At 35.6% G+C, this 21,474-nt stretch overlaps 1 protein-coding gene across 1 annotated transcript in view; it reads left to right on the forward strand.

Annotated features, from left to right (window-relative positions):
- grk6 (G protein-coupled receptor kinase 6) overlaps nt 1-21,474 on the forward strand; it is a 78,689-nt gene that overhangs the window by 2,988 nt on the left and 54,227 nt on the right. The window contains exon 2 of the mRNA XM_008428433.2: nt 10,590-10,685. Within this exon, the coding sequence (XP_008426655.1) occupies nt 10,590-10,685 (96 nt within the window). The remainder of the gene's footprint in view (nt 1-10,589; nt 10,686-21,474) is intronic.

Raw genomic sequence — 21,474 nt, forward strand, 5'->3', positions numbered from 1 at the left:
TATAATAATGTGGCCAACATTATGAAGAAAACATTGTTTGTGACCTTTAAATACTTTCCTGTAACTCTGTTAGCGTGTAATTTCCTCTTGATGCAATCCTTTTTCTCTCCATTTCTCCCAGTAATGGATGCTCAGGACCAGCCGACTCGAGTGTTGAGTTGAAACGTTTTCTGATTTAGGTGTTTTCAGAGTGTCTCCATGACGATATAAGTGTTTAGTTTCATTTTTAAGCTGTTTTTCCTTGTGAACATCTTACATTTGAAGAAAGATATAAAATCATTGAAGATAATAAATTAACATAACTGTGGAAAATCAACTAGGATGGACAGATAAATACAACTGGTCCAGAGCACTTTCTAAAAAGAAAGAGGGAAAAACCCTAATGGCTTCATCAATGGCTCCCTTTAGAAAGGAGATGCAGCAAACACACAAACCCTGAACGATGGATAACTTTCACAACTTCTTTCAAGAACAAGTTGCTAAAAAGAGAAACACGGGGCTAGGGGTACTTCCTATGACAAAAAAACAAAGATTCACTAATTTAGTAACAATAATATCTCCTTCCATGTTTTTTAAAAGAAAGAGACAATTAAAGAGAAGCACTGAACTATGGGTACCTCCTATGCCAAAAGCAAAAAAAAAATATACAAAAATTGTACCAGCAATAGCTTCATAACTATTTAAGAAAGAGAAGTAAAGGTACGCACTGGCCAGTGGTACTTTCTATTTGAATTAAAAATAGAATATACTAATTTAGCACTCATAGGCTCCATCATTTTTTTAACTTCTAAAGAAAAGCACTGGGGCAGAGATGCTTTCTATCACCAAAACTAAACGAGAATATGCTACCGTATTTTCCGCACTATAAGGCGCACCGGATTATAAGGCGCACTGTCGGCTTTTGAGGAAATTGAAGGTTTTAGGTGTGCCTTATAGTGCAGAAAATACGGTAATTTAGTACCAGCAAAAGATCTATAAATGTTTTTATAATAAACAAAACTAAGGAGAAGGACTGGGCCAAGGTTACTTTCAATGACAAACAACAACAACAACAACAACAACAAAAGAATATGAATTTAGTACCAACAATATCTCTATAAATGTTTTTAAAAAAAACAAAGCTAAGTAGAAGCTCTGGCTCAGGGGTATTTTCTGCAAGAAAGAAAACACAGATGACAGGAGCAGGTTTTGCTTGTAATTCATCCTGAAGGGTCAAGAAAAAATGTTTTACTTAGTTTTTACTTAGTTTTTCTGAAAAAACAAAACAAAACAGTTTTTATTAAAATTAAATAAATACATTTTTGTTTCAAATCCTGTATTTCAGTCATAAACACAGTTAGTGCTCACTAAAATGTATGACAAAAAACTCAGTGGATTGGTCTCATAAAATGGAGTATACTGTCAGTTACCTCCTTTCCACCACTATATGACCGACTTATAAAAACACCTTATAAATATGGTGTTTTTATAAGGTGTTAAATATTATAGACCTCACAACAAGGAACCAAACAAACACTAAATGCAAATAAAATGCAAATACTTCTTTTTAGGGTTCTGCGATGCCATCGTCGAGGGCAAAAGTCAATAACTGTTGCTTAATCTAATTTCAAAATGACTCCATTCATCCTTACTTATGAAATTTAAACACTGCTCGTTTAATCAGCTGTTTGTTTTGTTTTTTTGCACCGTTGACCTTCTTGGATAATGCAGAAACCACACAGGAAGTACAGAGATAGGAAGAAAACTGTTGCAAAGATTTGGTTCTTTACAGCAGCAGATTGCAAATGTGGGAATGTTTCTTGTGTGACACGGAAAAATGAAAATGGGCTCAGCGGTAGGATGAAGCACGCAAACACAAAGGGCAAAATGGGAGGCAAAAACAGAGCTTCTGTTCTATTTAATGAGGCTGAAAGTCAGAGTTTGTCTGGCCTGAAAACTACCCAGTGCCTTTTGTTTCCTCTCTTCCAGACATTGTTCTCATCTTTGTGCCACTTTGTTAAGATCTTCACCTTGTGCTCAATTATGCTAAAAATATAGCAATTTTTATCAAATCGTCCCTGGATTGTTGGAAGAAATTGTCTCTGGAGGATGATTCAATCTAAATCTATATTCATAGCAGTGTTTTGGGGCAGGAAGCTAAGGCAGCTCCACACCTGAGTCATCATGGTAGCGCCCATCTATTCTCTGAACATAGTCAGAAGGAGGATTCATCAGAGACAATAACTTTTCACCTGTCTTCTGAGCTCCATTTTTTTGAATCCTGAAGACGTTGTCAGTGTTTGACACTTTTCTTGTCCAAAGGTTGTTGTCTCAGTTTGTTTACAGATGCACCACTGATGTTTGCAGTGGTAGCAACCTGATTTGGCAGAAGAATGTTCTACAGTTTGCTGGATACTGTTGCACATCCTGACGCCTTTTTCACCTTGAAGCTCTTGATGATCCAGTTAAGCTGTTCTTTCAGCTATAGGTTTAGGTTGCATTCACACCAACCCTGTTTAGCTGATTTAATCAAACTCCAGTTTGTTTGCCTAGAAAGTCCAGTTCATTTGGAGAGGTGTGAATGCACAATCAAAGTTTGACACGGACCAAAGAAGTTAATTCTGGCCCGAATAAAAAACATAGGTCCGAGTTTGGTTGAAGTGAACTTTGGTGCAGTTTGACTGCATGTGTGGATGCCGCTGCAAAAGCAGGAAGTTTACTACATTCTGGGTAACTACAAACAAAACAAATGCATAAGTCTAGAAATGGCTCGTAGTCTTTTAACAAAGTCAAAAGAGACATCCTCCAACCGCTACAATCTAATAGCGTTTTCTATTGAATATTTTAGATGTCCTCTTCTAAAAAAATAAAAAAAGACACATTTTCTGCCAATAATTTGCATTTACTCTGTGCAGAAAAATCCATAAATATATGGTAACCACTGTATTTATCCACTGACTGGTCTCTATTTTATAACGACCAGTCAGCAATTGAGACATGACTGATTTCTGCTGGACTGATGATGTCACTTCACTGACAAAAAATAGCAGAGCCATTTGGAATAAATGTTTTTTTGTCATAAAGTAAAATTTTCAGGTTTATAAAACTCTTTCTAATGAATTAGCCTGCCATCTGGTCAGTCTGCACAGCTGCAAGCGCAAAAAAGTTGGCTTCAAACTTTGTAAAAACATCATTTGTCACTATAGAACTGTAAATATTGACTGTTCAGATGCCAATGAAAGAACCATTTTTTCACTTGCCTAAAGGTTGCTGATCATTATGTTTGTTCAGAGTTTTTCATCTCCACAGACACAAAGACACCTGACTTTTTTGGTATTCAACCAAGTAAGTTGAATAGATATTTGTCTCAGGATGTTTCCTACCGGCATCAATTTGTACCCAAATGGTGGACTATGGAAAGCCAGGTCAACTCAAAACTTGTCATTACATGTTTTCAATGTGTTGCTCACATAGACCCTTTGTACCAGATGTTGGTCATTTCACTACTTTGCCGAAACAACAATGGCATGAAATGACAGTTCTGCATCTAACTTTGCTGGTATGAAATGTAGCATTCTGTCACCGGAAGTTTCGAACTGACTATGCATCAATTCATACCAACCACAGAGTCTATGGAAAGCAAGGAGGACCAAAAACCTTTGACTTTTCATGTCTTAGACACATTGTTTGCATGGCTTTTTATTCATTTTGATAAGAATGCATATACTTCACCTGAATAACATCTCAAAGATGCATGAAACGTTGTTTTTATATTCCATACAGAACGTTTTAGGACGTTTGATGGCAATTTCGCCATTTTGTACCTGATAAATTGTGATTTAAGTGACATTCTACTATCTACTCATAGAAAGTAGAAAATTTGATTAAATAAATAAAACTTAGCAAGAAGAGGCCACTTAGAGCTATTTTGGTTGTATCTGGGGAGAAAATAATAGGGTACAGGGCGTAAACTATAGGTGAGGAATAGTCTATTTCCAAAATGTACCAATAACATAAATTTACTGAGGTACAAAATGGAAGGAAGAAGGAACAAAATGGTACTGCCTGGGTACGAAATGGGGCTATGAGTAACTGATTTGACCCAGAACAACCACAAATGTTCAAAACGTTTTGAGTTTTCTAAAATGCATGTGAGTTATACCTCCTGTTTCTTACTATTTCCAAACGAGCCACCTTCTTGTTTACACCTTTTGAACACTCACCATCTTTTTTCATTGTGAAATCGTACAAGGGAGTTATGATTATTGCATTTTTGCCATCTCTGCATAAAATAATATTCATTTCCTGGAGGCTTTTGCCCAAACAAACAGATGGAGGAAGTATTTAGAGAAAGTTACGGGGTTCCCATTTCAGCCAAAAGAAAGTTATTATTAGACACCAAAAACACATTTGTATTTGTTGGACTCAAAAGGTTATAGACTGGAGAGTTCTTGACAGTGTTGTACTTTCTACTGTCTACCATGCTGCCGACCACATCCTCTTAAATGAGATTGACTTAAAAAAAAAAAAAAGCTCCCTACTGCCAGCAATTTTTTAGATAATGTATCACGTTGAACTGAGACCACAGACACAAAGGAAACCTCTGTTGCGACGGCTCACAGGAAGGCACATATGAAGCCACAACTGAAAACATCAACGCCTTCAGGGTTCGTATCATGCTTCATGATTTCTGGTTACTCACATTTCTGCTCTCTGGCTGTGAAAGCTTTCAATATCGGGGCAAGAAAACACTTAAAAGCTTAGATAATGGCTGCAGATGTTTTTTTTTTATTTTTTTTATTTTTTTAAATCTCTCTCTTTCTCACTGATTATTTCTGTTTTTATTTTAATTATGTAAAGCACTTTGAAATGCCTTGCTGCTGAAATGTGCTATACAAATAAAATTTGATTGATTGATTGATTTGACAGTTAAGCACAATCTTCAAGTATTTTAGTTTTGGTAAAAAGAAAAAAAGAGCCATTTTTGTTTAAAATAAAAGTATAGTCACATGTTAGAAATGGGAATATGTAATAAAGATCTCTTATTCTGATGGGGTAAGTCCAGGGCGAAACTGTTTTTTCTTACAGGGTGTAACTATAATTGAACAATATAAAGAAAAATGTAGAAAAGGCCTAAGGTTGTTTACAAAATCAACCATAGGACTCAAAAATATGTAAATATTTTCCTCAAAGACCAGAGGTCAACAACTTTCAATCCAAAAACCAAGTTTGGTCATTAGTACAGCTAAATAAAATTTACTAAATAACCATATAATAAAGAAAAAGTTATGCATTTTTGTCTGGTGTAGGAAACTTAAGATTAGAAATATATTAGGTCTTAACTTCTTTTTTGTAGCAGTTTATTTTAACACTTTTCTTACATTTTTCTTTGTTTTTTTTGTAATTTTTACATTTTATTTTATTTTTGTTAATTTATTTTTGTTTTATTTTATGAAAACAGGTCTCTTGTAAATGAGGTCTTTTATCTCAACGAAACAACTTTCTTGGATAAAGGTAAAAAAAAAGAAAAAAGACTGAGCATAACCTTTTAAATCCGGCATAGTTTCTTCTCTAAATGTAAGGTTTATACAACAAAATGATGTTTACTTTTACCCAGATTGTCTACTGCGCCTATATAACTTTGAGTTTCCTGTCAAATCTCCCTAAAGTGCAGTAGAGTGTGCAAACATGACTGTCTTCTAGTTGAGCTCTGAATGAGGTTTTATTTGTTTTACAGTAAAGTCAAAATTTTAATACTATTTTCATCCATATGAAGTTATAGCTATTTAAGAAAAAAAAAACAGTGCAACATAAAGTAGGGCAAAGAGCATTTATTTAATTTATTTTTTTATTGATTTTTTGGCACTAGTAGCCTCCATATGCAGCAGATCAGACAGGAAATTGGCAGAGACATTTTGGAAATATGCTCCCATTCTTCAGACTTGAACACAATTTGTAAAAAAAACTATTTTACATACAAAATAAAAACATCACTCAGATAAAGTGTTATGTACCTTGTAATATACAGTGGACCCCTGCCTATTTGTGAGAGTCTCGGGTAATTGTATATTCGTAGATGAGATACTAATCTCTTCTACCTAAACATTTACCAATTCACTATTGGCTGCTATTGGCAGCTCTTGTAGTTTCTCTCAAAACAAAACATCTTCAAAGAACTCCCTTTGTGTAGATTTAGAGTCTAAACTAAAACTATTTGCAACACTTTGATAGCTATCAAACACTTGTTGCTGTTTGATAGTTTTCTGCTTTTTGTTTTTGATGGACAATCAGAAAAATCTTTTTTTATAGGGGGATCACTGTGTATACTCTTACATGGTTAACTAACTAAATGCTGTACCATTAAAACTAATATTTTATTACATCTGCAAGATGTTACTTTTTTCAAGCAAAGAAAAAGAGAAAAACAAAACATGTTAGGAGAAGATTAGAGCCAAAATGTCAGTATTTTCTATTCCTTTATGATCCTTTTATGATCATAGATGGCCATCTTGATAGCTAGTACAATTTTTTTGGTTATCATTAACACTGTGGGACAAGAAGACAAAAAATAGAGGCGCACAATCTATCAGCATCAACATCAGTATCAGTCATTTCCTAACTTATTAGTATTGGTCTGATAAGTAAAACTGGGTTGATATTAATAATCAATGTTTATTTCAATCCTATTGCCGTTTGTGTAGGAAAATATATTGGTAAGTAATATTGGTAAATATTTGACATAATGGCAATATATCGAACATTGATACCAGCTCAAAATTTTGTATTTGTCCGTGGTGTCCCTGACAAAAATAGCAATTATTTGAAACTTCTGATTTCCTTCTTTGTGTTTTAACATTTGTGGTCATCAGCTGGAAAGTTTGAAGGCCAATTTATATCTCTAAGGTATGCAATTTCTACAAATAATATATTTTAGATCAAACCAATATGACTATGTGATGTTAAACAAGTGTTCTGCTACCAAGTGGTAGTAAAAAAGGACAAATCTGTCAAATTAAACTCATGTCAGTTTATTTATACAGTGCCGTTTCACAGCAAATGTTATATTAAATAACCTTGACCTTAATAAATCAAATTAAAATTGAAGGAATCTATTATAATTAGTTAGAAGAGTTTGAAATAAAGTGTGTCTTTATGTTTTCAATGCCTTCTCAGCATGAAAACGAGAAGTCGGTTGGTCACCTACTTATTAAAGTGTGGCAGCAGGGAAACATCACAAAGGCACAAAAGGCAGTGAGTGCATGAGTTAACTTAAACCTGCAGAGAGTTGTAATTGTTTAGCCATATCGTCCCTGTACTTAATAATATTGATATAATATTGACCAAGCAGACAGCTACACCTCTAATTATTATTTTTTGAAACTTATGTGAAACTTTGTGTTTGTGGCTGATCTCAGTCTTCATGCCAGGCTGACTTTGCCCCCCGTTTTTCTTCATTTACATTGTCACTTGAGCACACAGCAGGCATTATTCATCAATCAGCTTATCTGTGACGGATATTATCTTCTGTTTCCTGGACACATGCACCAAACATCTTGTTTGCAGTGTATCTATGACAATAATTGATTTTCGTAAGCACAGCAGCTGCTTTGTAGTATTTGAATACCCAAATCATGGAGCGTTGCGTTGATTTCTTTCCACATCAGAGAAGTTCTGAAATAAACACACCTTGAAGTTGCTGCTGCAAAACAACTTTATGCTATCAATACATACTTTGCACACAAGATTCTGGACCATGACTTTTGGTCTAAAGTAAGTGTGAACAGCAAGAAAGATTTGTAAACGACAGTAGAAACAAAGACATGTACTATGAATAAGTATTTGTTTTACTATTATCTAATAATATCATTTTACGGTCAATGGAAATGCAGCTAATGAAATCAGTAAGCTAACTTCTAGTAGAAACAGAAAAACTTAAAAACTCACTCCAGAAAGTGGAACAATTTTCTGTTAGTTTTGTGGGTTGTGGTTAGAATTGAAGCTATAAGGAGACTGGAGGGACAATAATGTGGGAAAGGGTCTTCATGTGAACTCTTGAACCCTGCAGACATGAATCTACTACCCTTGCATGGATGGCAGTTTGGGTTTTTGGTTTCATCAAAATGTTTCTTCAATTTTAATGTCAGACTAGGTATTTATAGGTCCATCATAAGCTGCAGAAAAAAGAACAACACTTAAAATGAAAGTTGTACTTCCCCAAGCTTCTTATATTCTTTCCATGAGGTTGAAAACATGTTGATAATTTAAAGATCTACTGTGTAGTCCCAATGTACATGTAAACTTAATTGTAATATTTATCAGAACAGGGTTGATATGTAATACTGTTAACAAAACAATTGTGAACATTGATGATTATGCTCTTTTTATCCCTTTAAAAGAAAAGTTGGCATTTTAGTTGAAAATAAGACAGAATAAAACTATAAGAGCCTTAAAATGTGAAATCCTGGCTGCTTCCTTTTAATCTCACCAAAACAAAATGAGCCTGCAGAGACTTGAAACCCTCTGAAAACTGAAGTAGCACAGCAAGCATCATGTCAGCTCATGTCCCGCTTCTTGCTTTGTGGTGAGTGAACTTGCGCCAGAAACGCTGTTAAACGAGTCACAGTCAGAACATCAACACAGAAAGGACAGGAACTTCCTCTGTCTTCTATGGTTCCCACCATGTTTCAGGCCATTCATCTCCTGGAGGGCTACCACAGTTTAAACTTCGTCACAAGCTAAGACGCACCGGAAGCCTGAAAGTAACAATTGATCTTGTGACCTAAAAGCTATTAACCAAAAGATAAAAAACACTTCTTTCTGTAAAACTAACATTTATTAAAGATTGAGATTTTTATTTTTATTTTTAAAAAGCTACGAATTCATATCGTTATGACAGTGTTGTGCTTTGGAAATTAATTGTTCAAAACTTTCCTGCCTCCTTAAGGACAAACAGCATTAAGAGGGAGTCATCGTCAACATTTTTGTTCTAAATTAGATTAGAAAAATACAAAACGTACATTTTTTAATTTATTTTTATCTCGGAATAAAAGTTCAAATGCCTACTTTAAAATATCACACAAAATCTAAAATGCAACTTTATAAAATGTAATAGTTCAAACACAAGAAACAAAGTAAAGGACATTAGCATAAAAATAAAACTAATTAGAAAATATCAAAACATTTTAAATGTGCTTTTTAGAATAAAAATTGTAATTTTATTCTAAAATATCAAAAAACTGAATGTGTATTTTGGAATACCAATTCAGCAAATTGCCAAAATCCTCAAATACTTGAGATCTGTCTAAAAATGCATGTTGCTGCTTGTTTTAATAGTTCAAGCACCAAATATTCCTTAATATGCATTGATGCAGTGGAAACCTTTTTCACTGTATCTTTGAAGCTAACATCTTCTTAATCGCCGTTAGAGGTTCAGCCAATCAGCACTAAGGAAAATAATTGCCACTCCTAGATTGGCTGCTTTGCAACTACAGGCAATAGTGTCAGGTAGCATTGTAGCTAGGTATTTTAGCTTCTCAAGCTGCATTTTCTTTCAAATATTTTAGGTATCCCCCACAAAATTATCTAAAATAATTTGGACTGGTGTTCCACAGAAAAATCGGTGAATATTGAAACATGAATATGCGAGAGTTCACTGCACTGTCTTTTTGTATTTGTCGTTGAAAGTACCCTGACCCAGTGTGTCTATTTTTAGCTTCGTCTCTTTCTTGAAAGAAGTAATTGTCAGAGTTATTGTAAATATTAATTTATCTGCTGTCTTTGTGTTTTTCTTTTCATTGAAAGTATCCCTGGTCGTGTTCTGTTGCTGTGGCTTCTGTTTTTTTTACTGCATTTCTTTCCACACTGTGAAAAAAAATCATCAAATATTTAGGTTTTCTGAGAACAATTTGGAGTTATGTTAGAAAAACCACAAAATTCACTGTATTTCTGTTCAGTGTATGTTTGGAGTTTTCCAACGCTTTGGGGTGAGTAAAAAAGTTTGAATTTACATTGTGACAAAAATGAAAGATCATCAAAAATACTTTATACCTTTCTCAACAATCAGAGTTCTTCTAATGGCTTACCAGCTCTTTGCATGTTTCTAGCTTCAAGTCTTTAAGATTCAATGACCTTTGTCATCACCATAAACTTTATCAAATATGTTGATAAATTACAAAATGCATTTTAAATCTAAGTCTGCATCTACAAAGGGTATGAAAAATGTTGAGTTCAACTGTATGTATGTTCATGACAGTTATTCACATTTAATGTCATTATAGCAGATCGGTGTCAGACGTGTTTATGTCATTAATCTGTATTGTCATGTTTTCATTTTAAAGATTTAGAGGAAATATATAAAAATGAATTCAATTATTTTTGTGACTTATGTAAAGCATATAAATTGAGAAATGAAGTATAATCATCACTTTTAAGCTACTATTACTTCAGATTTAATGCCTGAGCTACAATGATGCTTTACTTTAACCTAAATACTAGTGCCTGGTGGGAAACTTAGAAGTGAAAGTGTACTTTTTGTCTCCATTTTCATCATCTTTATTGTATTCAGTTAAAAAAATAATCATTTTTATGTTTTGTTTGTTTTTTCTTCTTAGGAGGTGGCGGCAACAGAAAAGGAAAAAGCAAGAAATGGAAGCAGATGCTGCAGTTCCCCCACATAAGTTTGTGCGAGGAGTTGCGACAGACCACAGGTAAAGCTGGCCTGGTCTTCACTGTCTGCATCTTACCCTGGAGGGCTCTTTATCTCTGTCCTCCTTATGTGCCAGTTGAGTCGAATGCCTCTGAAACCTGAAAATGACCTTTTATCAGATCCAAAACAGGCCTACTGCACCAAAACATCCAACAGTCAATCAAAACAGTCAGTGAAGTCTCAGTAGACAGAATTGCTTGCCAACACATTAGAAAGCATTACCAGGTTGTGGTGTTCCGCATTGTTCTTGTTGATTGGTTGGTTTGGTTACTGCCTGATAACTCAATTTCTCCACACATAATACGACAACATGGGACCCCTTGTAGTGGTTCTAGATTCTCAAAATTCTCTGTAATTACATCCAAATTCCTTCTGGATAAAAAAAAACTTTTGTGTTAAGCTACGTTCACAGAGCAACCAAATGTGATCAATCAGATTTTTTGCCCATATGCAACCTATATATGACTTTTTCATGGCAGTCTGAACAGATATTCAGATATTTTCATCCCCACAAAAAACGGATTTATGACTCGTCCATATGTGGTGTTAAATAGGACAACTCAAAAATATGCATTATTGTCCTGCCGCTTTACAGTCATTGACTTCCCTTTATTGGTCAATCACACAAAATCTCAGTAAATTAGGTTAAAGTTTGTGGTTGCATTGTGACAAAATGGAAACAACATTCTTGAGGTGTTACTCCTTTACAGTCAGCTCTGCTTTATGAGTCTGTCAGGCATAAACTCAAATCAAGCTTGAAAGCAGTGCAGTCTTAGAGGAACTGAGTCAAACTTTGACAAACAGAAATTAGGATTTTAGCTTTGACATAGAGGTTTCAGCTAAAAACTGGTCCTCAACAAGCTGTTTCTACGCTAACTTTTGCCTCATTCAGTGTTTACCTGCACACCGACACTCAATTCATACGTTAAGACAAGAAAAATGTCTTTAAAAGATACCACAGAGGAAACTGTGGGCACAGCAGAAAGAGGAAGTAGACTGCTGCCTTTGCAAAGTTGCTTTCTTTATAACATACAAAAAAAGCCGGTTACTGCATGTAACCAGCTAACCATCTTAGGCAGGATAGCTGCTTTTTACAGTCCAGCTAATGGCTTTTAAACTAACTGCTACCCAGGGTCCAACTAACAACTCCTAAAACTAAAGGCTTCACTGAAGCTAACAGCTCAGATTCAAGTAATTAGCTCCTGAAGCTAACAGCTAATCTGTCTCAAACTAATAACTCCTCAAGTTAACAAGAGTGTTTTCCTTACTCACCATCTCGATCACACACTATGAGCAAGAATGAAGCAGCAGTGTAGCGGCTGAAAGAAAAAGGTCGGAAAAAATTTAGGCATCTTGATTTTGAGTGAATTTCTGAAATATGGAAAACTGGAGGAACAGTCTTTGCCGAAGTCCAAGTCTCTCAAGCTGCATTTTCTTTAAAAATTTTAGTTGTGATCTACAAAAACATCCTGAAATATCTTGGCTTTCCGTAAATAATTTGGAGTCACATTCCCCAGAAAAATTTACTAAAAAAAATCTGTGAATGGGCGTGTGTCCTCTGTTAAAGTTCAGAGTAAATCACACTTAACACTGAAATTCTGCCACGTGCTGACAGAAGATTGCATTGACATGCAGGATAAGGTATATCTCAGAGCAGTGTTTCTCAGCCTTTTTTGGGCCAGCGCCCCCCTAGCCTTTATTCAGGTCCCTCACCACCCCCCCACCAAAGAATTTGCAGGCTACTTTGCACTGACCATTATTTTATCATTACCAATCAAACATCTACTATTGTAGATGTTTGATTTTTATGCTTGTTTCTGTATTTATCATCAAAAATAATTTCCCAGAGAACAAAAAAGTCATGGGAATAGAAATTATTTTCACAGGCGTCTATGAAAAATGCAATGAACATTCAAGTTAAAATTTGTAGGCCTAACAGCAGCCAATCAGAGTGGAAAAAATATTCTTATTCTTTGCCATTTTCCAGTTGTTAAATATTCCACAAAATGAGCAGATAAAAGATGTACAACATGCCAGTTTAAACTTTGATATATTTGCAAACGACTGAGCTCTGCAACATTAAAACATGGATAGAACTGTAACTACATTACTCATAGCTCTTCTTCTCTTCAGTGTTTGTCAGTTTCTGGTGGTGCAGCTCTGTGCTGCCTTCAGGAGAATGGGACATCAGAGTATCATCCATAAAACTTCACCCACATGGCATTTAATGTGCAAACCAGAGCTTTCAGTGGAAAAACAAAAGTTCCAGATCCTTTTATGCCATACAAATATGAGACAGAAACATGGATTATATCTTTATATAGATCTGTCTATTTATTTATAGATTAATAGTTTTACTGGACAGAAATGACAAAGAACAAATCTGGTTCTTAATCAAATCCTAATGAGTCAAATTGAAAGTGTCATGGAGTCATCAGCCTCATGACATTAACACTTACATGAAAAATAATATTGAAGAAATAAATATATCAAATCTAATTAAAAACATAAAGTGATAAGTTATTTACTGTTATGGTCTGTAAGATATATTTATTCTCAGTATTAGATATGGTCTCAACAAACCCATGACATTTCAACAATATTATTTTACATTTTATCTGGAAATAGTGTCTGTTTATTCTTGCCATTCTGTCCTCTGTATTAATTATTGCTCAAAAGGTCTTGCCATACCAGTTTATTCCTCTGTATTTACTTTAGTTTCTTAGTTTATTCTTGCATTTTGTTCTACATTCATTTACATTTAGTTTTATTTGATTAGTTTTATCCTCTGTTGGTTTATTGCTATGTTCACTTTAGTTTCTTTCCTGTTGCAAGATTTATTTTATAGTTTATTGACGCTCATCATCAGTAAACTCATCACCTGCTGCGCCGTCTAATCGTCATGTGTTTCACATCATGTGTTGATTTTTCACTGTTCAGCGTTGGATTCTCTGTTTTTATGCCATAATTCACATCTAGTTCGTCGCTTCGTTTTATGTCCCGATTCTCCTGTTTCAGAGTTTTGCGCAATGTGAACGTCTTTTTTTTAAGCCCCTAAGGTGCAGGGCGGTCGGGAAGCGTATCGATGGGGAAAAGGCAGACTGACATAAACCTTTTAAAACAACGGAAACAATTTCTGCATTCTGATTATTGAAATTTAAAAGTGCTGTGTTGTTCTATCACACCCGTTTCATACCGGACCACTTACAGCACCGTGTTAACGCTATAAAATGAACGCTCTCTATCGCGGTATCACCCATGGAGGGATTTCTTTATTTCTTCATTTAAATGGGTTCATTTTTCAGAGGGATACAAAGTGAGGGTGTCGTGATTTTAGCTTCCAGTAGCAGGAGAACAGAGCTGCGCCAAGAAGCTAACAGAAGCTACAAACACTGAATAGAAGAAGAGCTGTCATCGATACAGTTGCAGCCAAGCATGATTTAATGTTACACAAGACAATTTTACCAAGTTGCTCAAAGTCTAAACTGGCATTGTTGTGCATTTAAGGTGTAAAGTTTACCTTCGACCAAACGCCCCCCAAAGGCATCCCAGCGCCCCCCTTTTGTAAAAATGTCCGCCAGCGCCCCCTGCCGTCCTCTGAACGCCCCCTGCGGGGCGGTACCGCCCACGTTGAGAACCGATATCTTAGAGCATTGTAGTTAGCTTAATCTTCAGACAAGAACACATTTTGTCATAGTAGTTTGTGATTTTAGCAAATATTGATCAAAATATTTACTTCTTAAAATAAGCATGTTTTAGCCACAGATGACTTTTCAAAATAATTTTATTCTCATGTTCCAGTGCAGAAACATGTATGGGACCATTTCTTTTTATCTTTTTTGGTAATTTGAAGGAACTGCATATAGTCATATATTCCTACAGCAAACACTCATTCCAAATAACTATTGTTCCTCTGAGCCTCTTAATGTGGTAGCAGTGATCCATTACATGTTGTAGTAACTAGAGCAGCAGTGAAAAGTCCAGAATATGGAAGTAAATATGTGCCATCAGAATTTGAATAAAAAATGCATCTGAAACTTGAATGTTGTATATTTGTGCTTACTTTTTCAATAAAAAAAAAAATCAGTGCCATTATTTGTACATGTTTACAATTTTAAATTTTCAATATATATATTTTTTCAGTGTTAAAAAATTCAGCATATAAAAAAATTCAAAAATTTAATCACTTTGAAATAGGAATGTGAATTTTTTTAACAAATGAAAATTGCAAACGTACAAAAAAATTTTTTTTAATTGAAAAAGTAAGCACAAATATACAACATTCAAGTTTCAGATGCATTTTTTATTCAAATTCTGATGGCACATATTTACTTCCATTGAACGGGTGTCTGCTGTAAAAAATCAATGGGTTCACTGTGCAGGCCGAACCCTAAACCCTGATTAGTGGGCGCACTCACGGCTGCACAGTGAACCCATTGATTTTTTACAGCAGACATCGGCTCCCCTCTGTTGCAGGTACTGCGTACCCCTAAAAGATTTAGTGTACGGCAGCGTACCCCCTTACTTTCACCCCTTTTTATAATGACACCAATTATAATCATATCTGAATACGTCGAAGCACTTTGAAATGCCTTGTTCCTGAAAATGTGCTACGTAAATAAAATTACCTTACCTTACTTCGAATGTAAAGAGCAGAATTGACTGATTAGTTTTTCAAGAACAATCTAAAACACGACTTAATCAGTTAATAAATAACTTTTTTTCCCATTTCATATTGTTTCTGAACTGTTCATGCTTTGCTAGAGCAGCGGTGCAACACGTCGATCTCGGCATTAGGTGGCAAACTAAACGCCGCCAGGACGCTGAGACCAACACGTCCTTCTCTGGCTGGCTTAAAACGTTCGTAACTTTATTGAAGAATAACAAAAAAATCGACATAACGTGCTCAAATTAATGACCCAACAATAATAATCTCAGTGATTGCGCAATTGTGTGCGTTTCGGTTCCATTACCAAAATAACTAGCAGAGCAGGAGTTTAAAATTAACTAATAAACCACCGCTGTGTTCAGGGGAGGGGAGCGCATGTTAATAATCGCAAAACAAATATCAAGCCTGCAAACCTAATATCGTAAAGGACTGAATGTTGTGTGGTTTTTTTTAACCTCTGGTCGGCTTGTGGAGCGCAGGAGGTTGCCATAGCAACGGCTGTGCTTAAATGACAGAGACGGGGAGTAAAAATATGCGAGTGGTTTAGAGTTGATCACCTATTCAGGTTGTTTTACCTGTCTTGGCGCATCACAGCCTCTGTAGTTTCTGAACATTCAATAAACGACAAACTTGGACTAATTACCTCGTTCTTTGTGACTATACGTCATTTACAACAAATATCAGACATGGTAAATACGTTTCATTAAGTATTTAACAAACAAATGGCTTCTACCACGATAATTATGTGAAATTAAATTAATTGTCTAATATTAAAAAAATAGTTTGGTGCTGTCGGACTCAGAGTCTGAGAGGCTTTTCCTTTATCAAACATTTTTTTGCCTCTTATTTAGTGGAAATATTGATGATGATACTTTCTCCAAAATAATAACCTTTCAATCTTTATAGCTTCACTGTTGAAAATGAGGCTCTAACATTCACAAATGACATTAACATAAAATCCAGTCCAACATCTGGTTTGAGCTGATTCCTCTGGAACCTGTTGGAGGAAAAATATCTCAACTTCAGAAGATGTGCTTTAACCTAACAGAGCTCTGTGGTTCCTCCTATCAGTTTGAGAGTCAGGGTGAGGAGGCGGCGTGTTAGTAAGACGAAGTGGAAGCTGCAGGATCTTCAGAACAAACAGGTCATGATGCTGGGCTACTGATTATTCCTCTTTCTGGACACAGGATCAATATAACCAGTTTAAAAGCTAAAATGAATGGTTATATGCCAGACATGGAAAACTGGGATGACTCCATGCCATGATGTTCAGAATTTAGGTCTCATGGCATCTCAAGGTGTCAACATTGCAGCCAGTGGGCTGAGGGAAATACATCTTTATTTTGTAACAATGCAAGAGCTACCCAACTTTATATGTCATAGTACTCCCAAGAATTTAAAACTACTTTCACCCCTGCTTATATGGTAAGTCACTGGCATCAGAAGCTGTTGTTACCCCTGTTCTCTGGAATTCAGTCTTTATGTTCAGGTGGTTTGTTGTTGGTAAAACAAAGAGAGGATTGAGTTTCTTCTGAGGAAGCTGTTGGTTTGAGCTCCTTGGGCTGTTTTTTGAAGAAACAAACATCACCAGGGTCACTTGTTTCTCTATTTCTGTCTCCGGTTCACATTTATTTAAACAATTCCAGTGATAAACTTGTATACCACATACTGATGGCCTTGTTCCTCTGTTTTTATTTTTAACCTCGTTCTGAAGAGATTTATTGCTTTAAGTATGCTTGAACTGTGTTAGCTGTAGAAATGAGGTGGAAGTCAGTGTTCACAAAATTATTATTAGCCAGCCTTTTTAGTTTTACCTCTACCTTCTTAGATTATGCTCGTTTATTGAGGTTTATCTCTAACATGTTAATCCAAACAGTACGTATGTGAATATTTACCCCATGGTGTGTTGTTACCTCTCCTAAAGAACATGTGATGTTAGGATGGTGTGAACCGTGACGCCCATCACAGGAGAGTTCCCTTTCATTTGTTTTCCTAGCTTTGGGGTTTCATTTGGTTTGCCGTATATATCCATACATAACACCTAAAGCAACAGAGCAAACACACAGGCCTTATTGTTGGGAGGAAGAAGAAGCAGGAAGGCGAGGCAGATTATGATTTGTGATAAAACTGGTTTGCCTCAAGGAGTACTGTGGCGACAGATAGACAATAGTTCAATAAAATCTGGGAGAAAATATTTTCTGTACTGTACGTGTTCAGCTTCTACACAAACAAGATCTAAAGTCTTTTTTTCAAGGCTTACTGAAGGAATTATCCTAATAAAGAACTTTAATAAAGGTCTTAAGGTTTGTAACCAGAAAGCAGGAGCTTTCGTTACATATTAGATACCACTACATACAGTAAAGCAGGTCTTAGCTTCATTCTGACATGAGCGTAGTCAAAATAACTGAGAAAATGTCAAGTTTTATAATTATTTTTCTATTTAGTTGAGGAAAATATAAATAAAAATAAACAAATAAGACAGACAAGATCCCTTTGCAGCTTTTCCTCCAGAAGGTTTCTATTAATATGCTGCAAGCTCTAATTTGAATGAGTTAACTTGAACTCGTTCCCACAGAGGCAGGAAGTTGTAGCTGTAAAAAAAAAAAAAAAAACGAAACAAAAACTTGTTTTCGAATGACTTGACTCGGAGATAGAAACCAGTCTTTCACATGAAAAGGTTGTGCACAAGTAAATGACCAGAAACTGTCAATATTTTAAATGCAACAAGAACCAGGTAGATTGGCAGAAAGATGACTTTGTTAATCAGAAACAACTTGTTCTTTTCTGCCATCATCTTGCAATCAGAGATTAAAACATATTGGCCTAAAAGCAATAGTCTACTTCTATTTGTTGCACAATGATATCTTGTTCCTGCTGTGCCAAAGATTTTCTTCCTTTATTAAGAAACATCCTGTGGCTCAGACTTTAAACTAGGTTTAAACTAGGAACTACAGCCACATTTCTAAAAAAAATAAAAAACAGCACTGTAACTTTATGAAAACAGATCTTTAGTTTCTTCAGAATGTAATTTGATTATCTTGTGTCAAAACATGGGGTTGATTTTGTTTATAGTGACAGAAAATGAGAGAAAGCCAGATTTTGCTCTGAGATTCAGAACCCTTGCAGGAAATTCACTGCACGTGTGAAACTGCCAAGGAGGAAATATTGAGTCTGATTCATAATAAGACCTAGTTTCTTCTGATTTACTAAGTCAGACGTGCATGAAGACAATAAAACAAAATAATTCTACTATTGAAACTAAGAGAGAGAGTGTTATGGAAAATGTTAAAGGTATAAAGTTTCATCAAAGACCTGCTGGTCTCACTCCTTCCTGAGGGCCTTCCTGAGTTATAGCTAACAGTAACCTGAGGGGAAAAGTTATTGGCCAAAAAAACAAAGAAAAACTCTTTTGACTTAAAATAAGCAAAGGGTAAAGTAACACAAACAACCATAGGAACTAAAACAGTGGTGTCCAAAGTTGGTCCTCGAGGACCGGCATCCTGCATGTTTTAGTTCTCTCCCTGGTTTAGCACACTTGGATCAAATGATGGCTCATTAAAGGCCTAAGAGGAACATTGACAAGCTGAAAAGGTTGTTAGTACCACCAGGGAGAGAACTAAAACATGCAGGATGCCGGCCCTCGAGGACCAACTTTGGACACCACTGAGTTAAAATCTTGTAAGTTGATCAGACCTGGTTTTAATCTCGGTCTCATTTGAACTATGATTCTTCACCCCAAAGCTCCAGGACTGCCACAAATCACCAATATGATTGATAACATGGACTATTGATATCCTACATTTTTATTACTTAGATGTGTTTTATTTTTCTGAAATTGTTGACCAAATTTTGAGGAAAGAGAGACATTAGCTTAAACATGCAAACATTAGCATCAGCCTGCTTGGTCATCTAGCAAACCTCTGTGAACTAAAGAGACATAATTTTAAGATAGTGATTTGGTGATTTGAACAAGACTAAAAGAAACGGAAAATGGAAAAATGATCTCTTTTTTAATCATGAATATTAACTCCAAAATCCAAACATTAGGTTCAGCTTCCTCAGACGGCTAGTTTGACCAACCTAATACATACACTATATATGCGCTGCATTTTTAATGAAGAGAATGGCAAAATGTTAATGTAGTGCTTGTCCATTTTACTGCTCTGCTTTACTGCAAAATTTAAGAAGGCTCAAAGTCCATCTGTGTACAGTAATCTTAGCATACCAACAAAAACATTAGCTTCTGTACACAGAAGCTAAAACTTCCATTTTAACAAACTTCCCTATGACAGATTTTACTGTTTAACTGGAACCATTTTTAGTGAACTATACGGTATAGTGGATTAAAACAAAGTATAGTTCATTTTTCAACCACCACTACAAAAAACCTGACCTGCTATGTATTTTATTAGGTTCTCTTCTTAACAACATTTAAACATGTTGAATTGTCTTGGGCGATATTGCCGTGTGTGTGTTGTTCTGAGGACCAATGAGAACGCAGCCAGTCGAATGTGATGTGTAGCCATCCGGAGACATGGAGGGGAATCCAAAATACAGAAGACAAAACAACTGGCATAGCGCGCCAGAAAGTCTGATGGACGTCAGAGTTTTTGCTGAATATTCAGCACGAACCATCACCGTTGCTTCTTTTGTTTAGTCGGAACTTACGTTTGGTCTCTAGGGGTTTTGAGACATTTCCTGTGTGACAGTTGAACGTTTGTGAGTGAAACTGGATTGTGTGTGGTGTGTTGTAATTGCCATGCGACTTGACACCACACAGGACCAAACCTGTTGTAGCAAAGATTTTTTATCACCTCTCACATTTTTTAAAATTGGCTGACTGGTGTGAACTAGGCATCAGTTAATTAAATAAGTAAACTTCCCTTAATTTCAAAATGTTGTGCCTTATTTTTTAATTTTTAATGAGAAAACTCAAACATGAACATTGTGTCGGTGTTCGCAGGTCATTTGACAGTCGAGGTAAATAAAATAAAATCCACTTCACTCCTAAGAGCTTTTAGGTTCAGTCCTTTGGTCCATTTGAGCTGCAGAAAGCTTTTATGTGCCCAGCAGATTCTCTAAATTGATTTACATAAGAGAGGAACTGCAAAAGCCTTGATCTGATTTCAAACAACTGGCATCATAGCATTCACCGTGGAGAACATGAGACCCTCAGAGCCAACAGGTGCTGGACAGCAGCCTCTTTGTTTGAACTCTGTATTGGTTCTTCCAATTCTGGAGCTTCTTTTTGTGAACATCACACCTCCACTGATCTTTTGAGAAACCACAAACAGATTCCAGAACTAATGAATGTCATATTTCATGCATGAGGAGTTGATGAGCAGCTTTATGATGTATACTGAAGCTAATTATCAGGAGAAAAAACATAGTTTATGGAATTATATAGAGCGAAGTCGACTGTTAACTAGAAATGTTAAGAGTTGCACAGATTTCCTGGTTAACCATCCATGTATTCAGCAGTTTTTAGCTTTCCGTTTAATTTCCCGGGTTCTTCTCAGACTGTCATTGTTTCTCTGGCCTTTGCTTCCTTTCTAGTTGACCTTTCAGCTCACTTTGCAACAGGACGTAGGTGGAAGGAATGAGTGATGATTAGAGAAAGGAGAGGAGAACAAAGATGAAGACAACTAGAGCAGAAAACAGTTAGCAGAGAGAGAGAAAACAAGACGTTATATGGATAAACACAAGTTATAAGATCATTTGAGGGGAAATGACTCAGAAGATGCTTCAGGAAAGAAATGAAAGAGATTCTCCAGCTGAGTTTTATTTAATGACTGCATCAGGGAGAGAGGGAGAAATTATGTTGCAGACTCCTAACATTTACCCATCGTCAAGCCTTTTCAGTGGCATCTATGGTTATTTTAATATCATCGACAATAAAGTTAATTCACTAAAAAACAAGAATTACAAATTCTGAACTGATCCCATAACGTTTCACATGATAAAAAATTTAAACAACAGTTTCAAAATCATTTCTCGGAAAGTATGTCTTTAAAGGTTTAATAAATTTTAATTATTGAAGTTTGGAACGAGCATGTCTGAAGACTTTATAGAAACTGGGATGGATTATTTATAAGAAAGAAGACCTAGAAAACATGCTGAG

Source organism: Poecilia reticulata, chromosome 14 (assembly GCF_904066995.2).
Source record: "Poecilia reticulata chromosome 14, P_reticulata-male-v2, whole genome shotgun sequence".
Classification (NCBI taxonomy): Eukaryota; Metazoa; Chordata; class Actinopteri; order Cyprinodontiformes; family Poeciliidae; genus Poecilia; species Poecilia reticulata.